General features: G+C 45.9%; 1 protein-coding gene across 15 annotated transcripts in view; it reads left to right on the top strand.

The window, feature by feature from the left end:
* exd3 (exonuclease 3'-5' domain containing 3) overlaps positions 1–27,563 on the top strand; it is a 291,961-nt gene that overhangs the window by 53,237 nt on the left and 211,161 nt on the right. For 13 of the 15 annotated variants that reach the window (XM_069935253.1, XM_069935270.1, XM_069935262.1 and 10 more), the window contains 2 exons: positions 215–279; positions 6,818–6,988. In XM_069935253.1, coding sequence (XP_069791354.1) covers positions 215–279; positions 6,818–6,988 — 236 coding nt within the window. Of the gene's footprint in view, positions 1–214; positions 280–4,840; positions 5,086–6,817; positions 6,989–27,563 lie in introns of all 15 variants that reach the window. The other 2 variants (XM_069935321.1, XM_069935295.1) reach the window with 2 other exon arrangements.

Genomic DNA, 27,563 nt, shown 5'->3' on the forward strand with positions numbered 1-27,563 from the left:
CTGCAGCTCCAACAAGGATTAATAAAATCTTCCAGTCGTGATGTTTGTTGGAGGTTTGTTTGGATTGTGAACAGGATTTGGCCACTAATCTTGAGTGACAGTTTGAAAGTTAGCAGTTTTCAAGGTGACACAAAGTGCCCATTCTGTGCTTAGTAACAATACTACAATGTCTCAAGTGCATCCTGTCACAAGCAATTAATCTATTTCTCCCCAGGCCTGGAGCCTCTTCCCTTGCTTCGCATCCTGCAAGCACAGTGGACAAAGAAGGAGATTCATGAGGTAAGCCCCCTATTGATAGAACCTTACAATAGGCCTTGGATTTATGCAATGTGTGTCTGCAGCAAAACATGGGGGAGCATTATTCATGCAAGTTTGTGTTGATGGTATGAAGTAAGCTTGCACTGGAAATTGTAATTTAGGCAGAGGGTGGAGTTAGGAACAAAAGTACAACTTCAGAAAAGGAGCAATGGTTAAAAAAAAACTATGAAAACCACGCACAATTGTGATTAAATGGCTCGGTTCTTTATCCTCACACTCCTTGCATAATTATTTCAGATTATTATCAGAACTGATTCAAGAAGTCATCTTGTATTATTTTCAACAGATCATATTGGTTTCTAGAGGAAGGAGAAACTCTCCGGGTGATCCTGCAGGAATGAGGAGAAGCTGATTTGAATTTGTCACCCTTACCTTACAGACACATCACATCTATCCCTTCCATTCACTGTCTCCCTTCCCGATCGATACCCATGACCAGAGCACCGTTTACAAGTGAAGTGGGATTTGTCCTTAACCTGATGCTCTTTGGTCAATATGAAGACTTGTACTTCAACAACTTGAAAGAAAGTAATGACACTAGTTTCGGGGATGTTGGATTCTTGTAGGTATGAGATCATTTATCAGTGGGCAACCGATCAAGAATTGTGGAATTTGTCGAGCTCTTATATATGTGACACATGCACAAGCTACTTTGTCTGCATGGTCCCCTCCACTCCCAAACTCTCTTCTACCCTCTCTCCTTTCCGCACCTCTTTTTCCCTTGTCCAACTCCTCCCCTTCTCTCTCTCTACCATTGTTCTCCCACACCTCTCTGTCCTACCCATCTCTGCCCCCCGCCTCTTTCCCTCTCCACTTTTATCCCTTCCCCACCTCTCCACTTCTCCTTTTCCCAATTCCCACCTCTCCCCTCCCAACTCCCTTTGCTTCTTTCTCCCCTTCCATCCTCATCAGTCTCCTCTTCCTCCCCTCCCATCTCTTCACCCTTTCTCCCTCCCATCACTACTCCCTCACTCCTCCTCCCTTGCCACCCTTTCCTTTTATTCCTCTCCACTCCTGACCCTCCTTGCCCCTCTTCTCTCTTGAGCCTCTCCCTTCCCCTCCCATTTCTCCACTCTCTTCTACTATCCCTACTGACCTCTCCTCTCCCTCCCCTACCCTCCCTTCTCCTCCCCTTTCCCCTCCCATCTCATGCCCTTTACCCTTCATGCTGCTTTTACATTTCCTTGCCTCCTTGCCCCTCCTGCTTGCCCACTTCTCTCATCTCCCCATTGACCCCTCTGGACACTCCCGTTGACTTCTGCGTACCCACTCTTCTCAACTCTCCCACCTGTTGCTCTTGCCCCTGCCCACTCCTTTCACCTGTGTTCACTGGTTGTTCTCCCACATTCCTCTTGCTCCCTTTTTCTGTATCGTTCACTTTCAATCACTTTCTCAATTCTTCCACTTACCTGCTCCTCTCGAACCCCGCTCACCCCTTTCTTTTGATCATGCCCCCACTCCTATCAATCCCTTCACTCACCCACTTCTCTTGATCCCCTCACATCTTTCTCTTAATCTCCTCCCACTCACTCACTGCTCTCAACTCCCTCACCCGCCCACCTTGACTCCCCCCCCACTCACTTTTCTCAATCCCCCTTCACCCATTCGCCTTGATACCCCACTCACCTACTCCTCTTGACTCCCCATACTCACCTTCTCTTCTTTATCCCCTTATTTAATTCCTTCTCTCAGCTCTGCCCAGTCACCTACTCCTCTGGACTCCCCATTCACCTGCCTCTCTGGAACACCCCCACTCACCCATTTCCCTTGACCATCCCCACTCACTCATTCCTCTGGAATCTCCCACAGATCCATTCCCCTTTATTCCCTCACTCACTTACTATTTATCTTCTTTCCTGCTCTTCTAACCCTTCCCCATACACCCCGTCTTCTTGATTCCCCCTAACTGTCTGCTTCTCTCAATTTTGCCCACTCACTTGCTCCTCCTGATCCCCTCCCACTCATCATCACGCCTCTTGTTTCCCACATCTCTCACTGCAGCACTGCTCGTCAGGTCCCTAATTGATCAAATCCTCAATGTTCCCATGAAGAGTCGCAGCAGTACTATATATAGACAGGTCAAGTGAATTAATGAAGACATGGCAGGTGCCCTGTATGACCATCCATGTTAGATGTGTCTCCTTTTCCTAGGAAAAACATCTGTCAGGTCAGTACTCAGAAGCAAATATTGTTGTGAAGGATAGATGCTTTCAAGGATACATACTTGCTGTATCAGTCCCTGCACTCCCTTGAATCGTTGGATGACAGCTTCCTGAAATGTGCAATACGTGGAGCAGAGTCTTTTGAATGGGCTGTAGTGAGGTCATCTCCAAAACCCATAGCTCAAGCTTCTACACTTGATGGCATTCCCTGCACCTGAGGTCACTCAGGAAATGGAAAGCATCTTGGTTCCTATGTGGCTCAATTGTGCATTCTGTGCTTTTGACATGCCCAAATGTACCTTCAGTGATTGGGTTAATTCACGTGGTAGAAAAAAAAGAGCTAAAAATACAAAACCACTTGGCAGCATCCCACAAGCTGGTTCTCTGAGTTGTGTTGGCAGCAACTGGTTTGTCACACCCGAATTCCTTTTCACTCGTTCTTCCCACTCACAACTTCCCATGTTTCTGTCTCATGGATGCTCCTTGATTTTTAAAGGAACTGAGCAACTTCTTCCTCCTGTTTGCACCAGAATGCCATGGTCAACAAATACTGACCGGAATGTAGTAATCTGGAGAAACAAACAACAAATTTTGGAATTTAGTTGAATAGAGACACAGCCCAACTTCACAAATTCCTGAGTTTAGTTGTGTGAAGAAATAGTATTCCTCAACAGAATCCTAATATTTTTTTCTCTGTAAAGGCTTCTTTTTCCAAAGATTTCAATTTGATTCTGCATTGAAAGTTTACTTCAATATTCCGGTTTAGTTAAGTCGAGAAAACATATTCTCTTTCTTAGTGAGCCCTTATATAATGAAGGTTCATGGGAGTTTGAGTTATTGTGATCTCACTCCGTGGTTTCTTTTATCAAGGATCTCTCTTTATGGAGTTTTGTGTCATTGGGAGCCTCTGTGGGCATTTGTATAATTGGGGTCTCATTGTAGTGTTTTTACTCTTTGAGGGTTTGTGTCACCAGGTTTTATTCTGTGGCATTTGTGCTATCGGATTTTCAAGTCTATGGATGTTTATGTTAGTGGGGTTCTGATGTGTTGGTTGTGTTATTGGATAGCCCTTTAAGTGATGTCTGTGTTATTGGGCATCATACTCTCTGAGGATTATGTTATTGTGGGGTTTTACGCTCAGAGTTATATTATTGACATTTACTGTAGAGCTGCAAACTCTCTACAAATCAGAGAATATGGGTTCAGGGTGAAAGGAGAGAAGTTTGGGGGAACATTAGGGGGAATTTCTTCACACAACAAGCTGCCAGCTAAAATGGTGAATGCGGACTCAATTTTAACATTTAAGAAAAATTTGGATAGATACATGGATGAGAGAGGTATGGAGGGCTATAGACTGGGTGCAGGTCAATGGGACAAGGCAGAATTGTAGTTTGGCACATATTAGAAGGGCCAAAGGGCTTGTTTTCTGTGCTGTAATTTCTATATTTCTATGAAAAAACAAATGCTGGAGAAACTCAGCAGTTCAAACAGTCCCTTTATGTAGCAAAGGTAAAGATACATCATACATCACCAACGTTTCAGCTTGAGCCCTTCATCAAGGGCTAGCCTTGACCTTAATTAAGGGGTCAAGCCCTAAACATTGGTGATGCATCTTTACCTTTGCTACATAAAGGTCTCAACAGAATCCTGTGTTTTATCTTCTATATTTCTATGGTTTCTTCTAGTATTAAGCATTACTCCTGGTGATGCACATAAACTACACTTTGGAGCTGCTGAGACATTTCTACTCAGGTAGTGAAGAGAGTATACTCACACAGGCCTAGGTTCTTCATTATGAGCAATCTGTCAGTCAGACCTACTTCAGTTGTAATTTTATGGGTTCTGAGATGCCAATGTGGGAACTGTAGGCTCTTCCCGTGGATGGAGCAGCTAGTGCATGATAGGAGGTCATTGAGAGTGGTGTGCTTCTTCCACCATTTATGCTAAACTTCATTGCACTTGGAATGCATGGACTTGGGGTTTTCAATATCATCTCGAATGCTCCTCTTTCACTCAGAACTGACATGGGCCAAGGATTCCTAGGAGTCTTTTTCCAAGGAAGCTTTGGTGACCTCCATGAATCTTTTCTTCTGTACAACTGTTATCTGTTTCATGTGGCAGAACTCTTCGCTTCATGATTCTGATGTGCAAGTGACACCGTCTGCCTAATGTAGTCAGCTGTATATAATAATGAGTTTATTGTCATGTACAATGTACAGATGCATCAGAATTCTTACTTGCTGCAGTGGAACAGGTACAATACAGATGCCTAACATTTTATATAGGATTCCGAACAACGGCAACCTCCAAAAAACCGGCACTTTTTTGATAATGAAAACACTTGTCTACCTCGCTTCTAGGCTCCGCTGTCCACTGCCCCTAACCGTCAGTCCATCCGTGGCCTCCTCCCCCAAATCTAACTGCTGACACAGCAGCTGGGGTGCAGTACTGCTGAGCCTGGAGTTCACTTGTGGCGGCGGCTTAATGCGGGAGCAATGGTTGTCTTCATTATCCATAATCCCCCACGCAGTTGGAACCGCTCTGCCAGCGCAGCCTGCTTTTCTCCCACTGGTGCTCGGGGTGGAGAGTCATCTTTGCACCGAAGGTGAGAAGGGGCTGAGACAAGGGGATGGCAGTGGGAATAAGGGTCCAAGCCAGTTTTATTTTGAAGTTCTACTTTAAAATTTTAAAAAAAAACATGCTAATGATATTATGGTCTTTATTTATTTAAATTAATTTAACATTCTGCACTCCTTGTATTGTGTGATTTTGAAACATAACATTTGCTTAAAGGGACCACTATATAAAAATGATTTCAAAATCTGGAAGATTCTGAACAATGACAGGTGTCTGGTCCCTATGATCCTGGATAAAAGGTTAGGCACCTTGTACAAAAGTATACTTTAAATTAAAGAGAGAAAATAAATATAAAAGATCATAAATATTCAGTCATCCTAGTGCAAGAGAAAAAAGTAGTGCTACACTAGTGCAGATAGGCCTTTCCATGGAGTCAGAGCAGTCCCTAATCAGTGTAACAAGTGGAGGTTCAAGAGCCTGGTAGTTGTTGGAAAAAAAACCTCTTTTTGAACCTAGTTAAACAGGAAAGTGCAGATGCAGTGATTATAGTGCAATACACAAAACTGCTAGAGAAACTTAGCAGCTCATAAAGCATCTATAGGGAGTAAAGGGTAATCAATGTTTTGAGCAACCCCTTCATCACTGTATGATCAAAAAGCAGACAGGCGCATGTATGCTCCCATCTATATTCACCTATGACCTACAGCCTATACTTGTACACCCAGCCCCTTTCTCCCTCCTCTCCACCCTTTTTATTATTCATGCACCTATTTACCAGTATTTTTTGCTCATACCTTAACGAAGGGCTTAGCCCCAAAATGTTGGTACCCTTTACTTCCTCTCGATGCTCCGTCACCTGAGTTTCTCCAGCACTTTTGTGTATTGATCCTGAACCTCGAGGTTCTGCTTCAGGCACCGAAGATAGCAGCTACTGCCTCAGTACTTGGAACTAGCACCTGAGTGATGGGAAAAGGCATGAATTTTGTTGTGCTTGTACTTCCAGTGAATTTGGAGTATAATGTGGGTCAGTTTTGGTGGTACCTCCTCAGTGCCTTGATGTGTCTTCTGTAGATAGTCCAGGTCTTAGAAGCATGTAGGAATGCAGGGATCACTCCACCCAGTAAACCATGAATTATGTATCAGATCTGAGGCCTTGATCTTCAAACTCTTTTCCTTTTGACCAAAGTTTGTTCTGGTATTTTGAAAGAAGTGGTGAATTTCATCAGTGAGACCTGGTTTTGCTGACAGATGACAATGAGAAGTGGTTCATGCTTTCCAGGGTTATGCTGTGAATATTTATTGTTGGAGGCTGAGCTCAAGTACAAAGTGAGATACAGAACACTCAGTCTACGGAAAGATATTTAGCACATTTGTTCCTTCCAGCTTGTTTCTTGTCGTCATTCTTCATTTCCTTCAACCAAGGGTTTGAAGGAATTTGGTCTATGAAGTAGCTCCCTATAAAGCGACTGTCTGCCCTGTGACTGCCAGGCATTGAAAGCATCTTTTGTCTGTGATGGTGCAGGACATTGTGGCACTGTGCATGTTTATGGGTTAATTAGTGCAGACAATGGCCTTTGCACAGGCTGATGTTGAAGTGAAATGAAGTGTTAAGGAATCTGAATTGCTGTGCACTGTCACAGCAAGTGGGATGGGGGCCGGAGAGTAACAGTTACCTCTCTGAATAAATTAGTGGCTCTTTTTGTGATGTTTAGATCAAGAGCTTTCCTTTTGTTTTGTTCACCCTCTCTTTGTCTCCCCAGCTCCAGGAAGAAGCAAGGCGAGGATTTGCCTCCCTCTCGGATCCAGTGGAGGGTCTCTTGGTGATGCTGGAGAACTGCAACGACTGGAGAAAGGGAAAGAAACAGTCCCTGGCACATTACCTTGTTGGCCAGTTTAATAGCTGGATAAAAGAGAATGCAAGATTCAGGCAGGTTGGGAAAGGAACTGATTTTAGTCATTGAGACTTCGCTCGGCACTGCGTCAAGGGAGTTTTTGGGGGTGTAAAGATTGGAGGTTGGGTGATCAGTGTTGGAGATTAGTAGTTATTATTGCAAAAATATCAGACTGGACTGAAAAGTTGGAGGGAGGGGTGAGGGGTAGTGGTTTCTTGTTTTCTTTCCTCTTGGTATCATATGAATGTGTTTGTAAGTTTTAAAAATACAAAAAGGGACAAATGTGTTAATATGTCTCTGCTGGTATGTGTGTCAAGTCAACATGAGGCTTTGTTCACAAATGATTCAGAGAGAAGTTCTGAGATTCTAAACTTCGACTAGGTGTCTAGGTAAATGTCTTTCCTCTGGGGTAGAGGTAGTCAAGGAGGTTATTAAACTAGAAAGGGTGCAAAAAAAATTTATGCGGATGTTACTGGGACTGCAGGGCTTGAGTTATAAGGAGAGGGTGGATAAGCTTGGATTTTTTTCCCCTGGAGTGCAGAAGGCTGCAGAATAACTTGATAGATGTTTATAAAATCATGAGAGGCATAGATGAGGTGTAATGGTTACAGTCTTCTTCCCAGGGTAGGAGAGTCTAAAATCAGTGACTATCTGCTTAACATGAAGAGAAAGATTTAAAAGGGACCTGAGGGGGCACCTTTTCCACATGAAGGATGGTGGGTTTATGGAATGAGCTACCAGAGGAAGTGGTAGAGCAGGAACAATTGTAACATTCAAACAACATGGATGTGAAAAAAAGTTTGCAATTGTATCATACAAACCGGTTATAAAAGGAGAAGTGGGGCTCATTCAGGGCCATGAAGATGACTAATGTGTAGTGGTAAAGGTATAGCTGAAGTCCTGTTTCATATTGGTCTTCATCTTTGCTGCAAAATTCTTAGTGGGTAATGGGCAGGTAAAAATTAACAAGGAAGTGTACTGGAAAGGAGATATCATGCTTGAAATACCTAATCTGAATGGGGTACGTCCTCTTACCAAGGGAAGTGGAGGTGGAGATTGCAGAAAAGCTTGCCAGTGTTCTGTAGATACAAGGCAGCATGCAATATGGCAACTATAATATCGATCTTCAATAAAGAATGTAAGAACTTTGCAGGCAACTACAGGCCAATCATTTCTGGTGAAAGCTTATTGAAATAATCATTGGGATAAAATTAATAGTACTTGGAGAAGTTTAAGCATGTAAAGGAGAATGGGCATGAAGTTGTAAAGAGTAAATCATGTGTGGATAACCCGATTAAATTATTTGTTGAGATACAGAGATTAATTCAAGAGGCTGTTTATAAGTTTTTTTTTAAGGCATTTGAGTCTACAACCAGGGGTAGATCTTTAGAATTCTCAATCGCAAGGAGCTGTGTGAGCTCAGTCATTGAATTCATTAGAGGAAGAGTACAGTACAGGAACAGCCCCTTTTGCCTTGATATAGAGAACCTACTAAAAACAATCGTGTTTGGAATTAAACAAGTCTGCAGATGTTGCGGTTGAGAGCAATACACAAACATGCTGGAGTGGTGGGTATATGGAACAGGCTGCCGGAGGAAGTGGTAAAACTGGGCACAATTACAACATTTAAAAGACAAATGATCAGGTACATGAATAGGAAAAAATAGAGACATATGAGCCAAGTGTAGGCATAGAAATAGCTCAAATAAGCCACTTGGTTGGCATGGATGAGGTGGCCCAAAGTACCTTTTTTTCATGGTGCAGTAAAACCCCTGATATCTAGAATTCAAGCAGCCAGCAACTTTAAGCAACTGGCAAAAAGTCGCAGAAAATAAATAGGTAAAAAATACAGAAGTTTAAAATTGGTGCACCTTGCCATTAGTTTGGCAATCCACATAAAACGTAATCTCAAGCAACCGAAAATTCACTTATCTGGCACTTACTGATCCCTATAAGTGCTGGATACCAGGGGTTTTACTGTATTTAGCTCTTTGACTAAATAATGATAAAAAGGTTGATAACTAACCAACTGAGAGAATGCTAATACTCAGTAATAAGTGGCTGGTGAAATAGCTTTGATCAATAACCTGAGTGTGTGAGTAGTGCTGGTTATTGATTTAAAATTGTGCATGAGTGGATGAATGGTGTTGATCTAATTTGATCGTGTGCGGCTGATCATTCATTGGTAATTGTGTTTGATTAGTGTTGAATGATGATTGATTGCTTATGTCATTCAAATGTTCACTGATAATTGATTGAATAATTGATTGTATTAGTGCTGATCAATGGTAATCGGCTGTATGTAAGAAGTATTGATCGTCGATAAGCATGCATGAGTTGACAGATCACTGATATTTGACGAGTGAGTGGTGCAGATTTATGAACATAAGAGGACTAAGACATAAGACACGGAGCAAGAAGAGACGAAGATCCAGTGTAGACCCCTAGGAGTGAAACATGAAAGTCTGCAGATGCTTTGGCTAGAGAACGAGAGAGTTCGCAATGGAAGCTCAGTCCTGTGGACCACCAGAACCAGGGTGGGAGTTTGCAGCGGAGGCACAGTCCTGTAGAAACCTGACCCCACACAACTTTCCTATGCTCTTTTGTAGTTCAGATGTTCAATCATCTTTCTTAAAAATATTAAATGACCACCTTGAAAGCTCTCGGGGCAGAGGATTGCAGAGTCCTGTTGTGTTGGGAAGAGTATCCGGTATGATGGGCTCACAGAGAGATGAGTCTGGTAAAAAGTGTTACAATCACATGTAATTTTAATTAACATGAGAAAACATTAAATGGTACTCGATTACTATTTCATTTAAGTAACAACATAGACATTCACCTCGGACCTAGGTTGGACTCCGACAGTAGTGAACCTATACATGATACGTTCACACACTTGAGTACACACACCCCCATTCTCTGTACCAGCAGAGTTGTGGCTCTCTGCAAATATTGATCTATCGCAATACCATGGCTCAGCTTCAGTTTAGTGCACACCTTACCTGCGACACTGCCAGCATTGTCCACAGTAGCAACCTGGCATGGAGTGATGTCCAGGGCTGGACCATGATGCAGAGAGAGAAAAAAAAGTGCTGTGTAATGGTGTTATATACGTGCTAATCTGAGCTTCTAGGCAATAATGACATTAGGTAATTTAAATTAGCCAACGGCAAGGTGTGTTCCAATGGGTGGCCGGATTCTAACCTTAATTGACAGGTGATGTGACTTCCGTATAAGTTTGAAACAGGACAGGCACATAACTACCTGCAGTACACACATTCCAGTCAGGGAGGGAGGCCATGTTTCCTCCACACACAACATTCCACCCCTCGAAAGTCACATTACTCTGCAATCACTACGAAGACCATCAATAACTCTTAAGTAATTATTTTAAAAAAAGGAAAAGAAAAAAGAACAAAAAGACATGTTTAAAAAAACGATACCTTCTGTATGCTGGACAAGGCACACACTCAAATTCAATGACAATGCCTCACCAGCTTCCCCCACCCCAACCAAACAGGGTCTCTATGTTTCCGATGGAGTAGGATACTGTGGGAGCTGCTCCCCAGTGTCAGAGGGGAGGGGAGAGAAAGAAATTTGTCTGGTCTCTGACTCACGTCCCTGGTTTTTCCACTTGTCTGGCAAATGTGAGCACTCTTACCACCAACGTCTGTGAGCAGGCAGTACATCAGGTGCCAGAGCCCTCTTTTGGCCTCATGCTTTGGTGCACCCTAAGCGCAGTACCCAGATGGCCATCGCTGTGCTATTCAGTGGTGAGGCAGGCTGGCAGAGATATTTCCAGGGCATCTTGTTTTCCTGGACACCATGATGCTGTTCCTGCTTACGTTCTCTTTAAAAAGGTGCCACAAGTGCCTGTGGTTGGATCCTTATACTTATACCCAGCAGGAGTTGGGACTGAAAGTTAGTCAATTATGATTTTCAATAACAGCACCTGAAGCACCCATCCCATGAGGTATTTGTTTCTGTTAATTGAAGGGCTGGGGTGACACCATCATTGTCAAGTGAAACAAAATATATACAACATAATACTTTTTAAGGAATATATGGGTCAGCACAGCATCGAGGGCTGCAAGGCCTGTACTGTGCTGAAGTGTTTGATCTGTGACAATCTACTTATTAACTTTGAAACAGTGAACTGTAACTCCAATTTCCTGAGCTCGGGGTGATTAAAAATGAGAAAAACAAAACAAAAGGTTGATTACAAAATTTGTACCTGCAATGTGCATAAAAAAAGATGTGATTGAATCTCCAAAGTTGAGGTTTAGGTCTCCATGGCAATAGCTCTTGCCTATCTTGCTGAGAGTTTTTTGCATAAAAAGTGACGTATTTCTTGCTGGTTGCTGGAATAGTGGGATGGCTGGAATCAGTGATGGGATTGCAGCTGTCTGTTTTGATGAGTATTTTATTGACCCTCACATCAAGAAGAGGGCTACCTCCATTGGGCGAGGACCAGAGGAGGCTGGTCCAGGTCAGAGTGGGTGGTGCACAGGAAGCTCCTCCCCCACAGGACTTTCCTCTGCAATGCTCTCTATGTCTCTGAGCCACCAGCAGGGTGATATCACTGAACCGCCTCAGCCCTGCAAACCTGGTCCCTGCTCCGTGTACTCCAATCCCTCCAGGAGGGTAATGGCTTCCTGATTGTTTTCCTGGTTATCAGTCCCATGAGGGGCAACACCACCCCTCGAAGGTTGGCGCATGCGGTGGTGACTAAATAGCCTGCCAAGGCACCAGTTACTTTCATGTTCCCTGGGAAGTGGTGTTCGTGGGCACCCCCGTAGATACCCACGATCAATGTCCACTCCATAACAATCCAGTCCCTACACTGCCACCACAGCGGCTGTATAGGCCTCATTCCAGGAGGGTAGGGAACCTGGCCTGGTCAGTAGTCATCACCCGTTCCCATAGGGTGGTGCCATCATCGATCCCTTCTGGTGGTGCCCACAAGGTGTTGCCATTTGTTTGTTGGTCAAACAGACTGTTTAGGGCTCTCGCATCCTGAAAAGAGAGAAAGAATTTGTCTCCCAGCTGAACCAGTGACATGGCTAGGTGTTTGCCTGGCCACTGGTGGTGTCAGTCCCCTCATCCTTGCCAGAGTAGTCCTGGGACTCTGTAATTTCACAGTGACTGCATGTGTTCCCACCTGAGAGCCCTCCCATCTTAAGCTGTCTTCCTGTTTTGAGGGACGGTGGGGAACCCCCGTGGCAGGTTTGGGATTGCAAATGCTTGGGCACGCAGGGAGGAGAACGAGTGTCGTAGGACTCAGTTTCCTCATGGTCATCACCATCCATCCACACATACCTATCCTGGGACAATGGGTCAGAATTTTCCTGGGTCAAGCTATGAGCCAGACCAGCGAGCTGCTTGCAGTTGCTGTGTTTCAATCACCTTGGAAGCTGCCTCCATGACTTTAATTTTGAGGTTGGTCACTCGCACGTGGGCAGTCTGCATTGCTTCCTGTAGTGCACAACAGTGAAGCTGCAGGGATTCTATCTCCTTATCTTTCTGGGCCCCCTAAATCAGAAATGACACCCCACTGGCACCCAAGTAGGGATATCAGTAACCATTAAGCTCCCCCAACACTACCCCCAGGCTCGGGAAACACTGATTTCTCCAGGGGGCAGACCACTTGGTGCCATATCTTTGCTCCGTAGAGGGGTCCAGCCGGTCAATCGAGTCGATTGGCATGGCTTGGCTTTCAGCCACATGGCTGAACATCTGAACTCCTGACAGTTGTCAGTCCACCCAGAGTTCCTTTCCAATCTGTGGGTGGTCTCTACTGCGCCCGTTGTTGAGCAGGTACACAATCACACATGCACCTGACAGGACACCCACGCATACACTTGTTATTACAATCTCCCACATGGTTAGTACTCCATGTGTGTCCAGCCAAAACTCTTTGAACCCTGCTCGCAGTGCCAATCGTTTCGTTGGGTAGAGTATCAGGTTCGGTGGGTTCACAGAGAGACAAGTCTGGACACAAGTATTACAATCACACATAATTTTAATTAATGCACGAGAGACAAACAGGGGAGAACTTTAAATGAAACTCAATTACTATTTAATTTAAGCAATGATATAGACATTCACCTCAGACCTTGGTTAGACTACGACAATAGTGAATCTATCCTCGACCCGCTTACACACTTGAGTATATACACTACAAACAGGGACTGTATCAACGGGGATGTGGCTTTCTGCAAGTATTAATCTATTGCAATACTATGGCTTAGCTTCAATGTAGTGCATATCCCTGGCGTGAGCAATGTTTAGGGCTTGGACTACAAAGCAGAGAGAAAAAGTGTGCTGTGGTTACATAACCATTTACAGCACAGAAATAGGCCAGTTTGGCCTGACTGGTGCATCCTGAACATCTCCTACCTAGTCCCACTGACCTACATTTGGCCCATAACCTTGCACACCTCTCCCGTTCATATACCTATCCAACCTATCCTTGAATATTAACATTGATCTCACTTCTACCACCACTGCCAGAAGTTCATTCCATTACACCCACCACCCTCTGTGTGAAGAAATTCCCCCTGGTGCTTCACTTAAACCTTTCCCCTTTTACTCTCAATCCATGACCTCTTGTTTGAATCTCCTCCTCTCATAGTGGGAAAAGCCTATCCACATTGACTCTATCTGTCCCCCTTATCATTTGGAATATTGTGTGCGGTTTTGGTTGCCGAATTACAGGAAGGATATAAACAGTATAGTATAGAGAAAAGTGCAGAAGAAATTTACGTGAGTGCTGCCGGGGTTTCAGGGTTTGAGTTACAGGGAACGGTTGGGTGAGCAGGCTGGGATTTTATTCTCTGGAGCGTAGAAGGTTGAGGGGTGATTTGATTGAGGTATTCCATAAGTATCACATGTTGCTATCAGTAAGCAAAGATGATTGCTTTTGTGAGAGTTGTGCTGACCAGTGGTAATTGATTGTTGATAAATGCTTCTCAGTGATTGCTTTTTGATGATAATTAATTCTTGTGATCAATAATAGTTTATTCTGTTTATCTGTTGATCATAGAGAATCACTCTTGTAACTGTATTTGAGATCATAGCTAAATGTTTGCATGTGGGATGAGTGCCGATTAATTATTTTGATCTGATGTGTCTGAGTAGTCCTGATCAACATTAAGATATTATTTTTTCAAAAATATTAATGATAATCTTTTATGAAAGTAATTCTGAAAACAAAATATTTGGGAGTAATGTGGTTAATTGTCAATTGATCATGTGAGTTCTGATGATAAACTTTAATAGGTTGGGTGTGAGTGATCAATAATAATCCATTTGCTTGTGTGAGTTCTACCCATCCATTATGTGTATCACTAATATTTGTGTGTCTGAGTATCCTTGTCCATTAATTGTGTTGATATGTTTTTGACCAGTGATAATTTCTCAGTGGGGAGTTACACTCATCAACAGTAATTGCTCCTGTGAGAAATGCTGATCAATAGAAACTATTCTTGTGTAGGTAAAGCTGATAATTATCCACATATGATCAATGATAATTAATTTTTTGCATCACTAAAGGGCAATATTTAACCACGTGCATCATTTGTTCTGCCAATATTGGACTAGTTGGGGGAAACAAACAATCTTCTGGAGGAACTCAGCGAGTTGAGCAGATTAGCGAGAGAAAGAAAATTATTGATGATTTGCATTGGAACCCTTCCTCAAGACTTATATTGCAAAGGGGATACAGCCAGTATAATGACCTCTGTCTTGAGGAAGGGTTTCAACCTGAAATATCAACATGTAGCATCTGCACGAAGGAGACGCCTACTTCCGGTGACGTTTGCGCCAGCTTTTGGAAGTGACGTCAGCACGTTGCGGCATCACTTCTTGGCGACGATACGCCACCCAGAAGCAGGGAGTCTCCTTAGTCAATACGTGGCGTCAACTGCGGGCTTCTCGGTAGTGAGGGGGGCCCGCGCCATCTTGCGTTGGCCAACTGGTGCGGCGATTCGGCCTGTCTAACTACATGGTCACTTGGCCAGCTACCCCCGCCCCCCAGAATCGCTGCCACTCTCTGAGCTGGTTAACTTAAAGTCTCTGGGTGGTCGGCCTCTGTGCCTGACCTGGGGGTCTGGGGGCAGCAGGTCTGAGTCCAGGTCCGCTACCTTGAGGTGGTTGATTGTGAATCTGTCCTGTCGGCCGCCAATGTCCAGTGTAAACACAACACCATCTCCCTGCAGCACCTTGAATGGGCATTCATATGGACACTGTCCTCTCCGCACGAAGATGTAGGGGGTGGACTAAAGGTCTGCAGGGACATGGCAAACTGTGTTGAGACGGTGGCAGGGTGGAGACGTTCAAAGCATGAATGCAGAAAAGATGTTTCCCTTGATGGGTGAATCAAGGACAGGGGGTCATAAACTTAAAATTAGAAGTTATCCAATTAAAATAGAGAGGAGGAAGAGCTTCTTTAGTCAGAGGGTCGTGGATCTGTGGAACTCACTGCCCCTCAAAGCAGTGGAAGCCAGATCACTGGGACTATTTAAACAGGAAATGGATAAGTATCTCATTAGTAAGGGCACCTCCTTCAGTGCTGTCCGAATGCTTAAGAGCACCCACGGGAGCTCGTCCACTGAATTTGGGCCTTGTAGTTGGGCTTTCAAGGTGGCCTTCAGGTGGCGGTGGAAACACTTGACCAGGCCTTTTGCTTGAGGGTGGTAGACCATGGTGTGGTGTATTTGGCTGCAGCAGAACTTAGTCAGGTTAGTCCAGAGTGAGGAGGTGAACTATGCCCCTCGGTCCGAGGTGATGTGGGTTAGGACTTCAAAACGCGCGACCCTGGTGGATAAGAAGGCTCTGACATATGTCTCCATGTTGTACGTGGGTATGGGTATGGCCTCTGGCCAGCAGGTAAAACGGTCAATCATTGTGAACAGGTACTGCATGCCCTGGCTCACGGGGAGTGGGCTGACAATGTCTACGTGTATGTGCCTGAACCAGCGCTGATCCGGCTCAAAAGTCTGTGGCTTTTGTGTGTTTGTGTACCTTGGCGCGTTGGCACTGCCAACAGGTTCTGGCCCACAGGGTCACATCTCGGCGGAAGCCGTGTCATATGAACTTGTTGGACAACAGGCCTTATGGAAGGGTAGGACAGGTCGTGGATCTGGTTGAAAACCCGCCGTCACCAGATTGCAGGTCGGATGGATCCGGGAAACGCTGTGGAGACATCGCACAGCAGGGACCAGCCTCATAGTGAGGGGCAGAAATCGCTGACCTTCAGGCTGTTGATGGCATTCTGGTAGGCCTGGACATCCATGTCCTCTGTCTGGTCCTTGGCCAGCTGTGTGACATCGAGCCCTCCTGAGGTTGCGACGATTGTGGGTCTAGACAACATGTCAGCCACCACATTGGACTTGCCTGCGATGTGGTGAATATTTGAGATGTAGGAGAGGTAATGCTGTTGCATCACCGACCATGGGTCCAAAACTTTGCTGAGTGTGTAGGTTTGTGGTCTGTGTAGGTGGTGAAGACCTTTCCCTCTAACATGTACCGGAAATACCGTATTGCCAGGTATAGAACCAACAGTTGGCGGTCTAACGAACTGTATTTAAGCTCTGGCATCCAGAGGTGTTTACTGAAGAAAGCAAGGAGGTACCAGTGGTCGTCGACTCATTGCTCCAGCACTGCACCCATCACTCTCTCCGACACGTCTTTTGTAAGGGGCGGGCGGAGGTTGAGTCTGGATGCGCCAGGACTGTGCCCCTCACCCGTGACACTTCTTTGGTGTCCGGTGTCCACTGGAGTGTCTTGTCACTGAACTTGTTGAAGTCGAACAGGTGCTGCATGAGGGTGGCCACTCCTGGTAGGAAGCAATGATAGAAGTTTACTATCACCAGGAACTCTTGCAGGCTTTTGGTCGTGCTTGGCTTGGGGAAGTTTTGGATTACCGCTACCTTGTCTGGCATTGGTGTGGCTCCCTCTGGGGTGATGCAGTGTCCCCAGAAAGTCTATTGTCTCCAGGCTGAACTGGCACTTAGCCAGGTTCACCGTGAATCTGAACTGCTGCAGTCTGTCGAACAGGAGGATCACGTGTGTCCTGTGTGTACTGGCATCAGGGCTGGCGATGGGGATGTCGTATAAGTACACAAAAATGAAGTTGAGGTCCCTGCCGACCACGTCCTTCAGTCATTGGAACATCTAGGCTGTGTTCTTCAGTCCGAAGGACATTTGCAGGAATTCGAAGAGGCTGAAGGGTGTTATGATTGCAGTTTTCAGAACATTGCTGGGGTGTTCCGGAATTTGGTGGTATCCTTTTACGAGGTCCACTTTGGAAAAGAGTCAGCAGCCTTGTAGCCTTATGGCAAAGCCTTGGACATGTGGGACGGGATATCTGTCTGGGACTGTTGCTTTGTCATCCACCTGTAGTCGCTGCGTGGGCGCCACCCACCGGAACTCTTCTACACCATGTGGACTGGGGAGGCCCAGGGGCTGTTTGAACAATGGACGATCCCTAGCTCCTCCATGGTGGCGAACTTGGCCATGGGTTGCTGTAACTTGTCTTGTGGGAGGCACCGGGCCCGTGCGTGCACTGGCTGGCTGTCTCATTGTGGTGCTCCTCGCCATGTGGTGGGTTGGGGTCATGAAAGTTGGGTGCTAGTAAGGCCGGGTTCTTGGCCAATAGTTGGGCATATTCATCTTGGTCCAGGACGTGAATCCCTAAGAATAGGAAAGGGCGCTGCCGCAAGGTGAGAGGGAAAGACTGAAACACGCTAGAGTTCACCAGCCGGCATCTCGTCATGTCCACCAAGAGTTTGTGTGCCGGAGAAAGTTTGCTCTGAGTAGGGCCTGTCCCACAGCCACGATGGTGCACTTCCACTGGAAAACCCCCCCGTGTCTGCGGCATTGATTGTGACCAGGTGGGTTCTGCAGTTCGGGATGGAGGATCCGTTGTGGCTGCTTGCAGGGGGAGGCCCTTGGGGTTGAGTCTGGCCTTGAAATACTTTGATGGGGCGAGGCTGATTTCTGTGCCCCTGTCAACTAGGAAATCCCTCTTCATCTTTTGGTCTCTGAGGTAGAATAGGCCTTTCAGAGTGCCAACTGACAAGGCCACTATCAGCGGCCGGCTTTCCCCATTTCTCATCACTGTATTGGGTTTGACGGTGGGGTAGAAGCACGGGGGGGGGTGCACTGTCGGGCATTTTGGCCCTATCTGCAGTGATAGAAACAGTATTCATTCTGGGCACCCATCGCGTTGTGGTTATGCTGCGGCCACTGCTGGGGACTGTTGAGGTGGCAGCGCCAATAGCATAGATGGGCTGCACATGGATGGATCTCTGTTGAAGTCTGTCTTCTTCCTTGGCTACCAGGTGCAGGGCGTTGAAATCCATGTCAGAAACCGCTGAGGAGATGTGTACCGGCAGCTTAGAAAAGAACAGGGCCTCGAAAAGGAAATAGTTTGTCTGTCCGTCCACTAGGGCCACCATATCATGCATGAGCTCAGAAGGGTTCCTGTCGCCCAGGCCCTGCATGTTTAAGATGCGAATGGCGTGTTTGTGCCCGCTGAGTTCCAGGGAGTCGAGGAGGAACTGCCGGAATTGTTTGTAGGCTTCTTTGGGGGGTTCTCTACGAAGGAGCTTACTTTGGCTGCAGTGACGGTGTCCAGTGTGCTGACGACTGCCAGAACTTGGTGTTTTCTGAGATAATTCCCCTGATGTGGAACTGGGACTCAGCCAGTTCCTGGGCTGGTTTTCCCAAAAGGGCGGCAATTGCACACCTACTGTGTTGGTTACTGCCATTGCAACTGTAGTAGTAACGGTATCTTGCATCCTGTTGTGTTCGATGCAGGTTCCAAAACATTGAAACCGTTGGAGTCACAACTGTAGCATCTGCTTCGGCAGAGCTACAGAATAAAGAGACGTCCACACGGTGCGAGGGTGAACCAGTAAACTGATTTTATTGTTTGAATTTACCACATTGCGTGAAGGGGACAACCACTTTCGGTGACGTGTGCGCCGGCTTCGCATCGTGGCGTCACTCCTTGGCCGATGATATGCCATCCGGAAGTGGGGAGTTTCTGTAGTCCACATGTGGCGTCAACTGTGCGCTTCTCGGTAGTGAAGGGTGGCCCTAGGCATCTTGGGACGGCTGATTGGTCAGTCCAACCACACAGTTCGCTTGACCCACTACACACAGTTCTTTTGCTCCTGCTCAACCCACCAAGTTCCTCCAACAGATTGTGTGTTGCTCTAGATTCTAGCCCTTTGCAGTCTCCAATTAAACTCGTTGGGATTGTGAATATAGAGGATGCTGTCCCGCATCGGTCTTGTCAGCCACAAACGAGCCTGCAGCTGACGTGGACATTACCCCTCCATAAATCTTCGTCCGCGAAGCCAAGCCAAAGAATGAAAAGAAAGATAAAGGAACATCAAGAGGATAGTGACAGGTTGAGTGATTGATGAGTGAGTAGATGGAATATAATGTGGATAAATATGAGCTAATTCACTTTGGTGCAAATAACAGAAGAGTATTTGTTAAATGGTGAGAGACTGGGTCCTGTTAATGTTCAAAAGGACAGACACAGACATTGTGTATATATGGAGTCACTGAAGTCCAATGAAGCCCAGTAGACCAAGTGATTAGGAAGGCAACTGGTATGTTTCCTTATTATAAGATAACTTTACTGCAGTGGTAATAGAAAGTTTTATTGGAATTATATAGAACCATGGAGTACAGTTTGGGCCTCAAATAATGAAGGATGTACTTGCTGAAGAGAGTGCAATAAAGATTCATGGATGGTAGATTTGTTGCATGAGGAGAGACTGTCACTGGGTTTGTTCTATATTTTCTGGGAGTTAAGGAAAATGAGAGTGATCTCATCAAAACTTACAAAATTCTTAAAGGGCTTGACAAACAAGGTTTCCCCTGGCTGAAGAGTCTGGGTCCTAGAGGGTATATTTTCAGAATAAATTTATGGTGGTGAACATTTAGAATTCTCTACCACAGTGGGTGGAGCGCAGGGTCTTTGTTCAGTATGGAGTTCATTCAAAATAGATCAATACACATCAAGGAATATGGGGATGGTGCAGGAAAATTGAGCTGAGAGATTTATGATCTTGACGAATAGCAGTGCAGGCTCAAAGGGCCAGGTGGTCCATTCCTGCTTCTAATGTTCTATTTTATGAATGGTAATTTTGTATAAAGTAGTATAGTTCCATAATTGATCTTGTGTTAGATATACCAGTGAATGCTGATAAATGGTAATTTATTTTGTGTTATTTATGTCCATTGAAAGAGGGTTTTCAATCTTCTTCAGCATGATGCTGAACCAAGCCATGAAAGACCCCAACAATGAAGACGCTGTTTACATCCGGTACCGCACGGATGGCAGTCTCTTCAATCTGAGGCGCCTGCAAGCTCACACCAAGACACAAGAGAAACTTGTCTGTGAACTACTCTTTGCAGACGATGCCGCTTTAGTTGCCCATTCAGAGCCAGCTCTTCAGCGCTTGACGTCCTGCTTTGCGGAAACTGCCAAAATGTTTGGCCTGGAAGTCAGCCTGAAGAAAACTGAGGTCCTCCATCAGCCAGCTCCCCACCATGATTACCAGCCCCCCCACATCTCCATCGGGCACACAAAACTCAAAACGGTCAACCGGTTTACCTATCTCGGCTGCACCATTTCATCAGATGCAAGGATCGACAATGAGATAGACAACAGACTCGCCAAGGCAAATAGCGCCTTTGGAAGACTACACAAAAGAGTCTGGAAAAACAACCAACTGAAAAACCTCACAAAGATAAGCGTATACAGAGCCGTTGTCATACCCACACTCCTGTTCGGCTCCGAATCATGGGTCCTCTACCGGCACCACCTACGGCTCCTAGAACGCTTCCACCAGCGTTGTCTCCGCTCCATCCTCAACATCCATTGGAGCGCTTACATCCCTAACGTCGAAGTACTCGAGATGGCAGAGGTCGACAGCATCGAGTCCACGCTGCTGAAGATCCAGCTGCGCTGGATGGGTCACGTCTCCAGAATGGATGACCATCGCCTTCCCAAGATCGTGTTATATGGCGAGCTCTCCACTGGCCACCGTGACAGAAGTGCACCAAAGAAAAGGTACAAGGACTGCCTAAAGAAATCTCTTGGTGCCTGCCACATTGACCACCGCCAGTGGGCTGATAACGCCTCAAACCGTGCATCTTGGCGCCTCACAGTTTGGCGGGCAGCAACCTCCTTTGAAGAAGACCGCAGAGCCCACCTCACTGACAAAAGGCAAAGGAGGAAAAACCCAACACCCAACCCCAACCAACCAATTTTCCCCTGCAACCGCTGCAATCGTGTCTGCCTGTCCCGCATCGGACTTGTCAGCCACAAACGAGCCTGCAGCTGACGTGGACTTTTTACCCCCTCCATAAATCTTCGTCCGCGAAGCCAAGCCAAAGAGATTTATGTCCATTGGTGATTAATTTTGTAGTCGAACTGGTAATTAGTTGGGATTCTATGGAGGAATTTTTAATTGATTAGGTGCGAAGTAAGTTTGATAATTGATCCTAGTGAATAGTTTCAATCTATTGCAAATTGATCTGTTTGTAATAATTTTCTGTGACATGTGCTAAGTGATAATAATTTTATCATGGGAGTAAATGTGATCTGTAATTGATCATGTATGAGTTGGTTCATAGTTCTAATAAATAGTAATTGTGTATGAAAACTTTAGTTCCTTAATAAATTGCATGTATGTTGGTGGTCCAATTCAATGATAAATGAATGTGAGTAGTTTTGATACTTGGCAGTTCATCATTTTTGAATTGATCAATGATTTTCTCTTCTATTAGTTCATTTTTTGGGAGGGCCATCATTATCACCATATATTGCTTGAAGTTAATTGTCCTCAAGAAAGAGTGAAGGTACTGACAATTGTGGAGCCATGCTGCAAAGAATAACCCACAATGTCCATGCCAACTATCAAGAGCCCATCTATATACATCACATTAAATAATATTTGATCTGTAGACTTTTTGTGCCTTTGTTGCGAGGTCGCTACAGCTACAGCTAGGTTATACCTTTCGGTTATAGACCTTAGGCTGTAGCTCAAATCCACAGGAGAAGAAAGACAAACACACCAGTAGAGTGTATTCAACACTGAGTTTATTCAGTGACAGCTCTACCTTTTATAGTCAGCTCAGCCGCGTCACCACTGGGGCATGGCTTGAGTGGGCTGGCTGCCAATTGGTTACCTCAGGTGCCTGGATCCCCTGCAATCCGCTGGTGGTTATTGGCCAGTTTCGCCGCTCTGCCGGTGGCATACAGAAACGGGCATTTCAGCCTTCACGATGCTTTGCCGGACACCGCGTTCAACGGCCATTTCCTGTGTTGGCCCGAGGCGCGGGTTGCTACATGACCCCCCCCCAAAAAAAAATAACTGGCGATCGGGACACTCTTTAGGTGGCTGATCTCTGCACCATGGGGTTGGGTGAGTGATGGGTTGGTCAAAGTCCAAGAGGGTCGGTTCAACCGGTCAAACATGCAAGTCTCTCCCTGTCACCAATGTCCAAAGCACAGGTAGAGCCATTGTGTCTGAGGACATGGTTTGTCCCCTCATAAGGCCGCTGTAGAGATGGTCAGTGAGCCCCGCACTGAACAAGCACATATTTACAGACAATAAAGTTCTTAGGGATCGTAGGTGCAGGGTTGGCCAGGGCTGAGTTGTCAATGCCAGGGGTAGGGTCATGCACCTCCAAGATAGCCAGATGAGATAGGGCATTGGCCACCACGTTGGATTTGCCGGCTATATGTTCAATGTCCATTGTAAATTCAGAAATGTAGGACAGGTGCCGCTGCTGCCTGACTGGCCACGGATCTGACACCTTGCTGAAGATGAAGGTAAGGGGTTTGTGGTCCATGTAAATTTTGAACCTTGCCCTCCAAGTAGTAACAGAAGTGCTAATTGCCAGGTATAAGGCTAACAGTTCTCTATCAAAGACACTGTACTTGAGCTCTGGTGGCCTGAGGTGTTTACTGAAAAAGGCCAACAGTTGCCATTGCCCATTCACCAGTTGCTCAAGTCCACCTTCGACCGCTCTGCTGGAGGCATTTGTCCTGAGGGCAGTCGAGGCACCTGTCCACTGGTGCACAAGGAGGGTGGCATTGGCTAGGGTGTATTTGGTGGCATGGAAGACTTCAGTTGCCTCCTGGGTCCATTGCATGTTTTTACCGGGACCTGCCATGAGGGGAAAGAGTGGGGTCATGATGTGGGCTGCTGCAGGTATGAAGCAGTGATAAAAGTTGTCCATACCTGCAAACTCTTGTAGTCTTCACCATCGATGGCATGGGGAAAGAGTAAATAGCATCCACATTAGTGGGTAATGGTCTGGCTCGATATGATGGCCCAGGAAGTCAAGTCTCTCGTCCAAACTGGCACTTTGCATAGGTGGATGGTTAGGCTGAAATCACTCAGCCTAGAGAATAACTGTTTTAAGTGGGCAGCGTGCTTGATGTGGGTGGGGCTGGCAATTAAAATGTCATCGAGGTAGACGAAAGAAAAATGCAGATCCTGGCCCACTGTACCCATCAGCCTCTGGAAAGTTTGAGCTGCATTTTTTTTTTAACCTGAAGGGCATGCGGAGAAATTCAAACAATCCAAAGGAGGTTATGATGGCGGTTTTTGAGATGTCTTTGGGGTGTACCAGGATCTGGTGATAGCCCCTGATAAGGACCACCTTTGAGAATATTCGTGCCCCTTGGAGGTTAGCGGTGAAGTCTTGGATATGGGCCACGAGCTATCTGTCCATTATGGTGGCTTAGTTGAGGTGGCGGTAGTCTTCGCACGGCCTCCAACCACCCGCTGCCTTGGGGACCATGTGGAGGGGGGGGGCCCGAGGACTATCAGAGCGCCGCACACTGCCAAGTTCCTCCATCTTTTTGAACTCATCCCTGGCTAGGTTGAGTTTCTTGGGGGGAGGCGCCACGCCCTGGCATGGAGGGGAGGTCCCTCTGTCGATTTGGTGCCTCACCCCATTTTTGGTTTCTGCCGAATGGAAGTGAGGCGTGGTGATGGAGGAGAATTCTACTAGGACCCAAGTGAATTCGATGCCGGCAGTAGTCACTGAGTGCAGGTGGGGGCTGGTGAGTTAATTGCCCTTGAGCTAGAATGACTGAAATGTCTGGGCATGCACCAGCTGGAGCCCCTTGATACCCATCAGGAGTGAATTGGCCCACTTGAAATCTGCACCCAGTAATGGCTGTTGCACAGCCACCACTTTCAAGTGAATTGTCTGTCTCTGAAGTGTAGGGGAATGGTGCAGATGCTGAATGTTCAGATGTTGGAGCCATTTGGCTTTCGGAGCTCCCGGCCCACTTTGCCACAGCGGGCCTCCAGACTGGTCAGGGGAATAATGCTGTATTGTGCCCCAGTGTCCACCAAGAAATATTAGCCTGATAGGGAGCCTTGAATGTGTAGCATACTATGCATTTGGCTGGTAGTCTCAGCCATTAGTGACAGCCAGCCTGGGCGTTTCCCTGGAATGCGCAGGGGGAGTGGCATCGACAAGCCTCAGAACCCCACCATCAGTGATAGAAACAGTACTGCTCACCAGTGGGTCGAAGTGTTCGGGTGGTCGGTCGGTCGGTGATCTTCCTGGCTGGGCACTGTCACCTGCTCGAGCGAAGCGCAGGCATCCCTTTATGCCGCCCATAGCAGGACTGCTTGGGCAGACATCTTCCTGGGGTCATCGAAGTATTCCTCCGCAATAAACAGCCAATGTCCTCAGGCAGCCTCTCCAGGAAGATCTGGGGGAAACAGCAGGAAGGGGGTGTGGCCATCGTTGAGAGCGAGCATGTCGCTCATGAGGGTGGAAGGGCCCTATCCCCTAAACCATTGATATGCAACAGCCAGGCAGTGCGCTCACGGTTTGAGAGCCTGAAAGTGCGGGTTAACACCTCTTTGAAGGCCACTTACCTTCCTTGTTCTGAGGGCTGCTGGATGAAGTTGATGATGCGGGCTGTGGTGTCCTGATCGAGGGTGTTCACCACGTGGTAGTAGCGCGTGTCATCGGCAGAGATCCATCGAATGGTGAACTGTGTCTTGGCTTGCTGGAACCATACCCATGGTTGCATCGTCCAGAGGCCGGGCAGCTTCAATGCTATGGCGTTGATCGCAGGTTGCTCTTCCTTCTTATAACCATATAACCATTTACAGCACAGAAACAGGCCAGTTTGCCCCTACTAGTCCGTGCTGAATATCATCTCCCACCTAGTTCCACTGATCTTCATTTGGCCCATAACCATCCACACCTCTCCCATCCATATACATATCCAATCTATCATTGAATATTAACATTGATCTTGCTGCTACCACCACTGTTGGAAGTTCATTCCATATCCCCATCACCCTCTGCATGAAGAAATTTCCCCTTATGTTTCCCTTAAACTTTTCCCCTTATACTCTCAATCCATGCCCTCTTGTTTGAATCTCCCCCATTCTCAGTGGAAAAAGCCTATCCTCATTGACTCTATCCGTCCCCCTTATAATTTTGAATACATCTATCAAATCACCCCTCAACCTTCTACGCTCCAGAGAATAAAGTCCCAGCTTGCTCAACCATTCCCTGTAACTCAGATCCTGAAACCCCAGCAACATTCTCGTAAATCACTGCACTCTCTCTTCTGTTTATATCCTTCCTGTAAATCGGCGACCAAAACTGCACACAATGTTCCAAATTTGGCCTCACCAATGCCTTATACAATTTCAACATAACATCCCAACTCCTCTATGCTCTGATTTATAAAAGCCAACATACTAAATGCCTTCTTCACCACCCTATCCACATGTGATTCAACATTCAGAGAATTATGTACCATGACTCCTAAATCCCTCTTCTAATGCACCGTTTGGACCAGTCGGGGTCACCATTATAGCGAAGTCGCTATGGCTACAGCTAGGTTATAGGTTTTGGTTTTAGATCTAAGGCTGCAACTTGAATCCCGCAGAAGAAAGACACGCACAGGCCAGTAGAGTGTATTTTACAATGAGTTTATTCAGTGGCAGCGCTGCCGTTTATAGTCAGCTTGGCCACGTCACCACTGGTCATGGCTTGAGCGGGCTGGCTGCCGATTGGTTACCTCAGATGCATGGGCCCTGATTGGGATCCCTCCGCTCTACTGGTGGTGATTGGCCAGTTCCACTGCTCTGCCGGTGGCATGGGAACGGGCATTTCAGTCCGCACAATGCTTTGCCAGTCGCTGCGTTCGATGGCCATTTCCTGGGTTGGCCCGCGAATTCGGCCACTATACCGTAACAATTTAAGAACTCATTTTGATACTTCTTAAATGACTTCTTAAACCTCTCATTTAGGATGTGTGTTCCAGATGTCAATTGCCATCTGTGCAGCATGGTTAGAGTAGCAGTTAATGCTGTTACAGAGCTAGTGACCGGATTCGAATCTATCACTGTATGTAAGGAGTTTGCCTGTTCTCCCCAGGTCAATATGGGTTTCCTCTGCGTATTCCAGTTTCCTCCCACCCTTCAAAAATGTATGGGGATTGTAGGTTAATTGTGTATTTGGGGTGCACAGTCTCGTGGGCTGGAAGGACCTGTTACTGTACTGTATATCTAAATTAAAAAATAAATTCTTCCTCAAATTCTCTCTAAACATTTTATCCTGTGCTGTCTCAGGAATTTTTTTACAACAATTAACCCCACCTATGTTCCTTTATCAGGAATTCTTCAGCTTCCTCTCTCCAGGAAAACAAACCCAGTCTGTCCTCAAAGGGAAGGGGTGGAGAGTTGTTTTTCTGACTGGGTCCGTAACTAATTGTGCATCACAGGGATTTTTGTCATAGATATGTGATTTGGATGAGATTGTACATGGTCTGATGATAAACTGGAAATTAGAGAAGTCACATTTTGTTTTGGATGTTCTTGGATAAAGAGGGACATAGATCATCTGGAAAGTTGGGAAAAGAATGGAATTTAATCCAGACAAGTAATGAGGTAATGCAATTTGGTACATCAAAAATTGGCAGAACATGTTTGAGGGGGAAATTTTTTCTTGGCAGTGGTTATATGGAATAAGCTGCTAGATAAGATTGTAGAGGCAGACTCATGTACAATATTTAAATGTATTTTGTTATGTAGGAAAGGAGTAGTGGGATACAGACCAAATGCAGGCAAGAAATTAGTATAGATAGGCACCATGGTAGACGTGGGCAAGTTGGGCCAAGGGGTGTGAGGTACAGTTCTGACTCTAGAACTGAAAGGTTCTATTCCAGGCAGCACTCTGAATCTCCCCTCAAATCTCTCCAATTCAGTGCTATGCTTCCTATAGTGTGGTGACCAGAACTGTACATAGCACTTCAATTGTGACTAACCATTGTTATATGAAGTTATATTATAACCATCCCGCTGATGTATTCTGTGCCCTGACTAATGAATTCAAATATTCCACATGTCCACTTGTTTCTCCTGAGGGGCTTACCATTTATTATGTTGGTCTACTGTACCTTATTAGTTTTATGTCAAAGTGTATCACTTTGAACTTAACAGGATTAAATTCCATCTGCCAACGTTCTTAACAACAGATCTATGTCATCCTGTAGTCTTGGACTAACTCCCTGATTCTCAACAAACACGAT

Source organism: Narcine bancroftii, chromosome 1, assembly GCF_036971445.1.
Source record: "Narcine bancroftii isolate sNarBan1 chromosome 1, sNarBan1.hap1, whole genome shotgun sequence".
NCBI lineage: Eukaryota > Metazoa > Chordata > Chondrichthyes > Torpediniformes > Narcinidae > Narcine > Narcine bancroftii.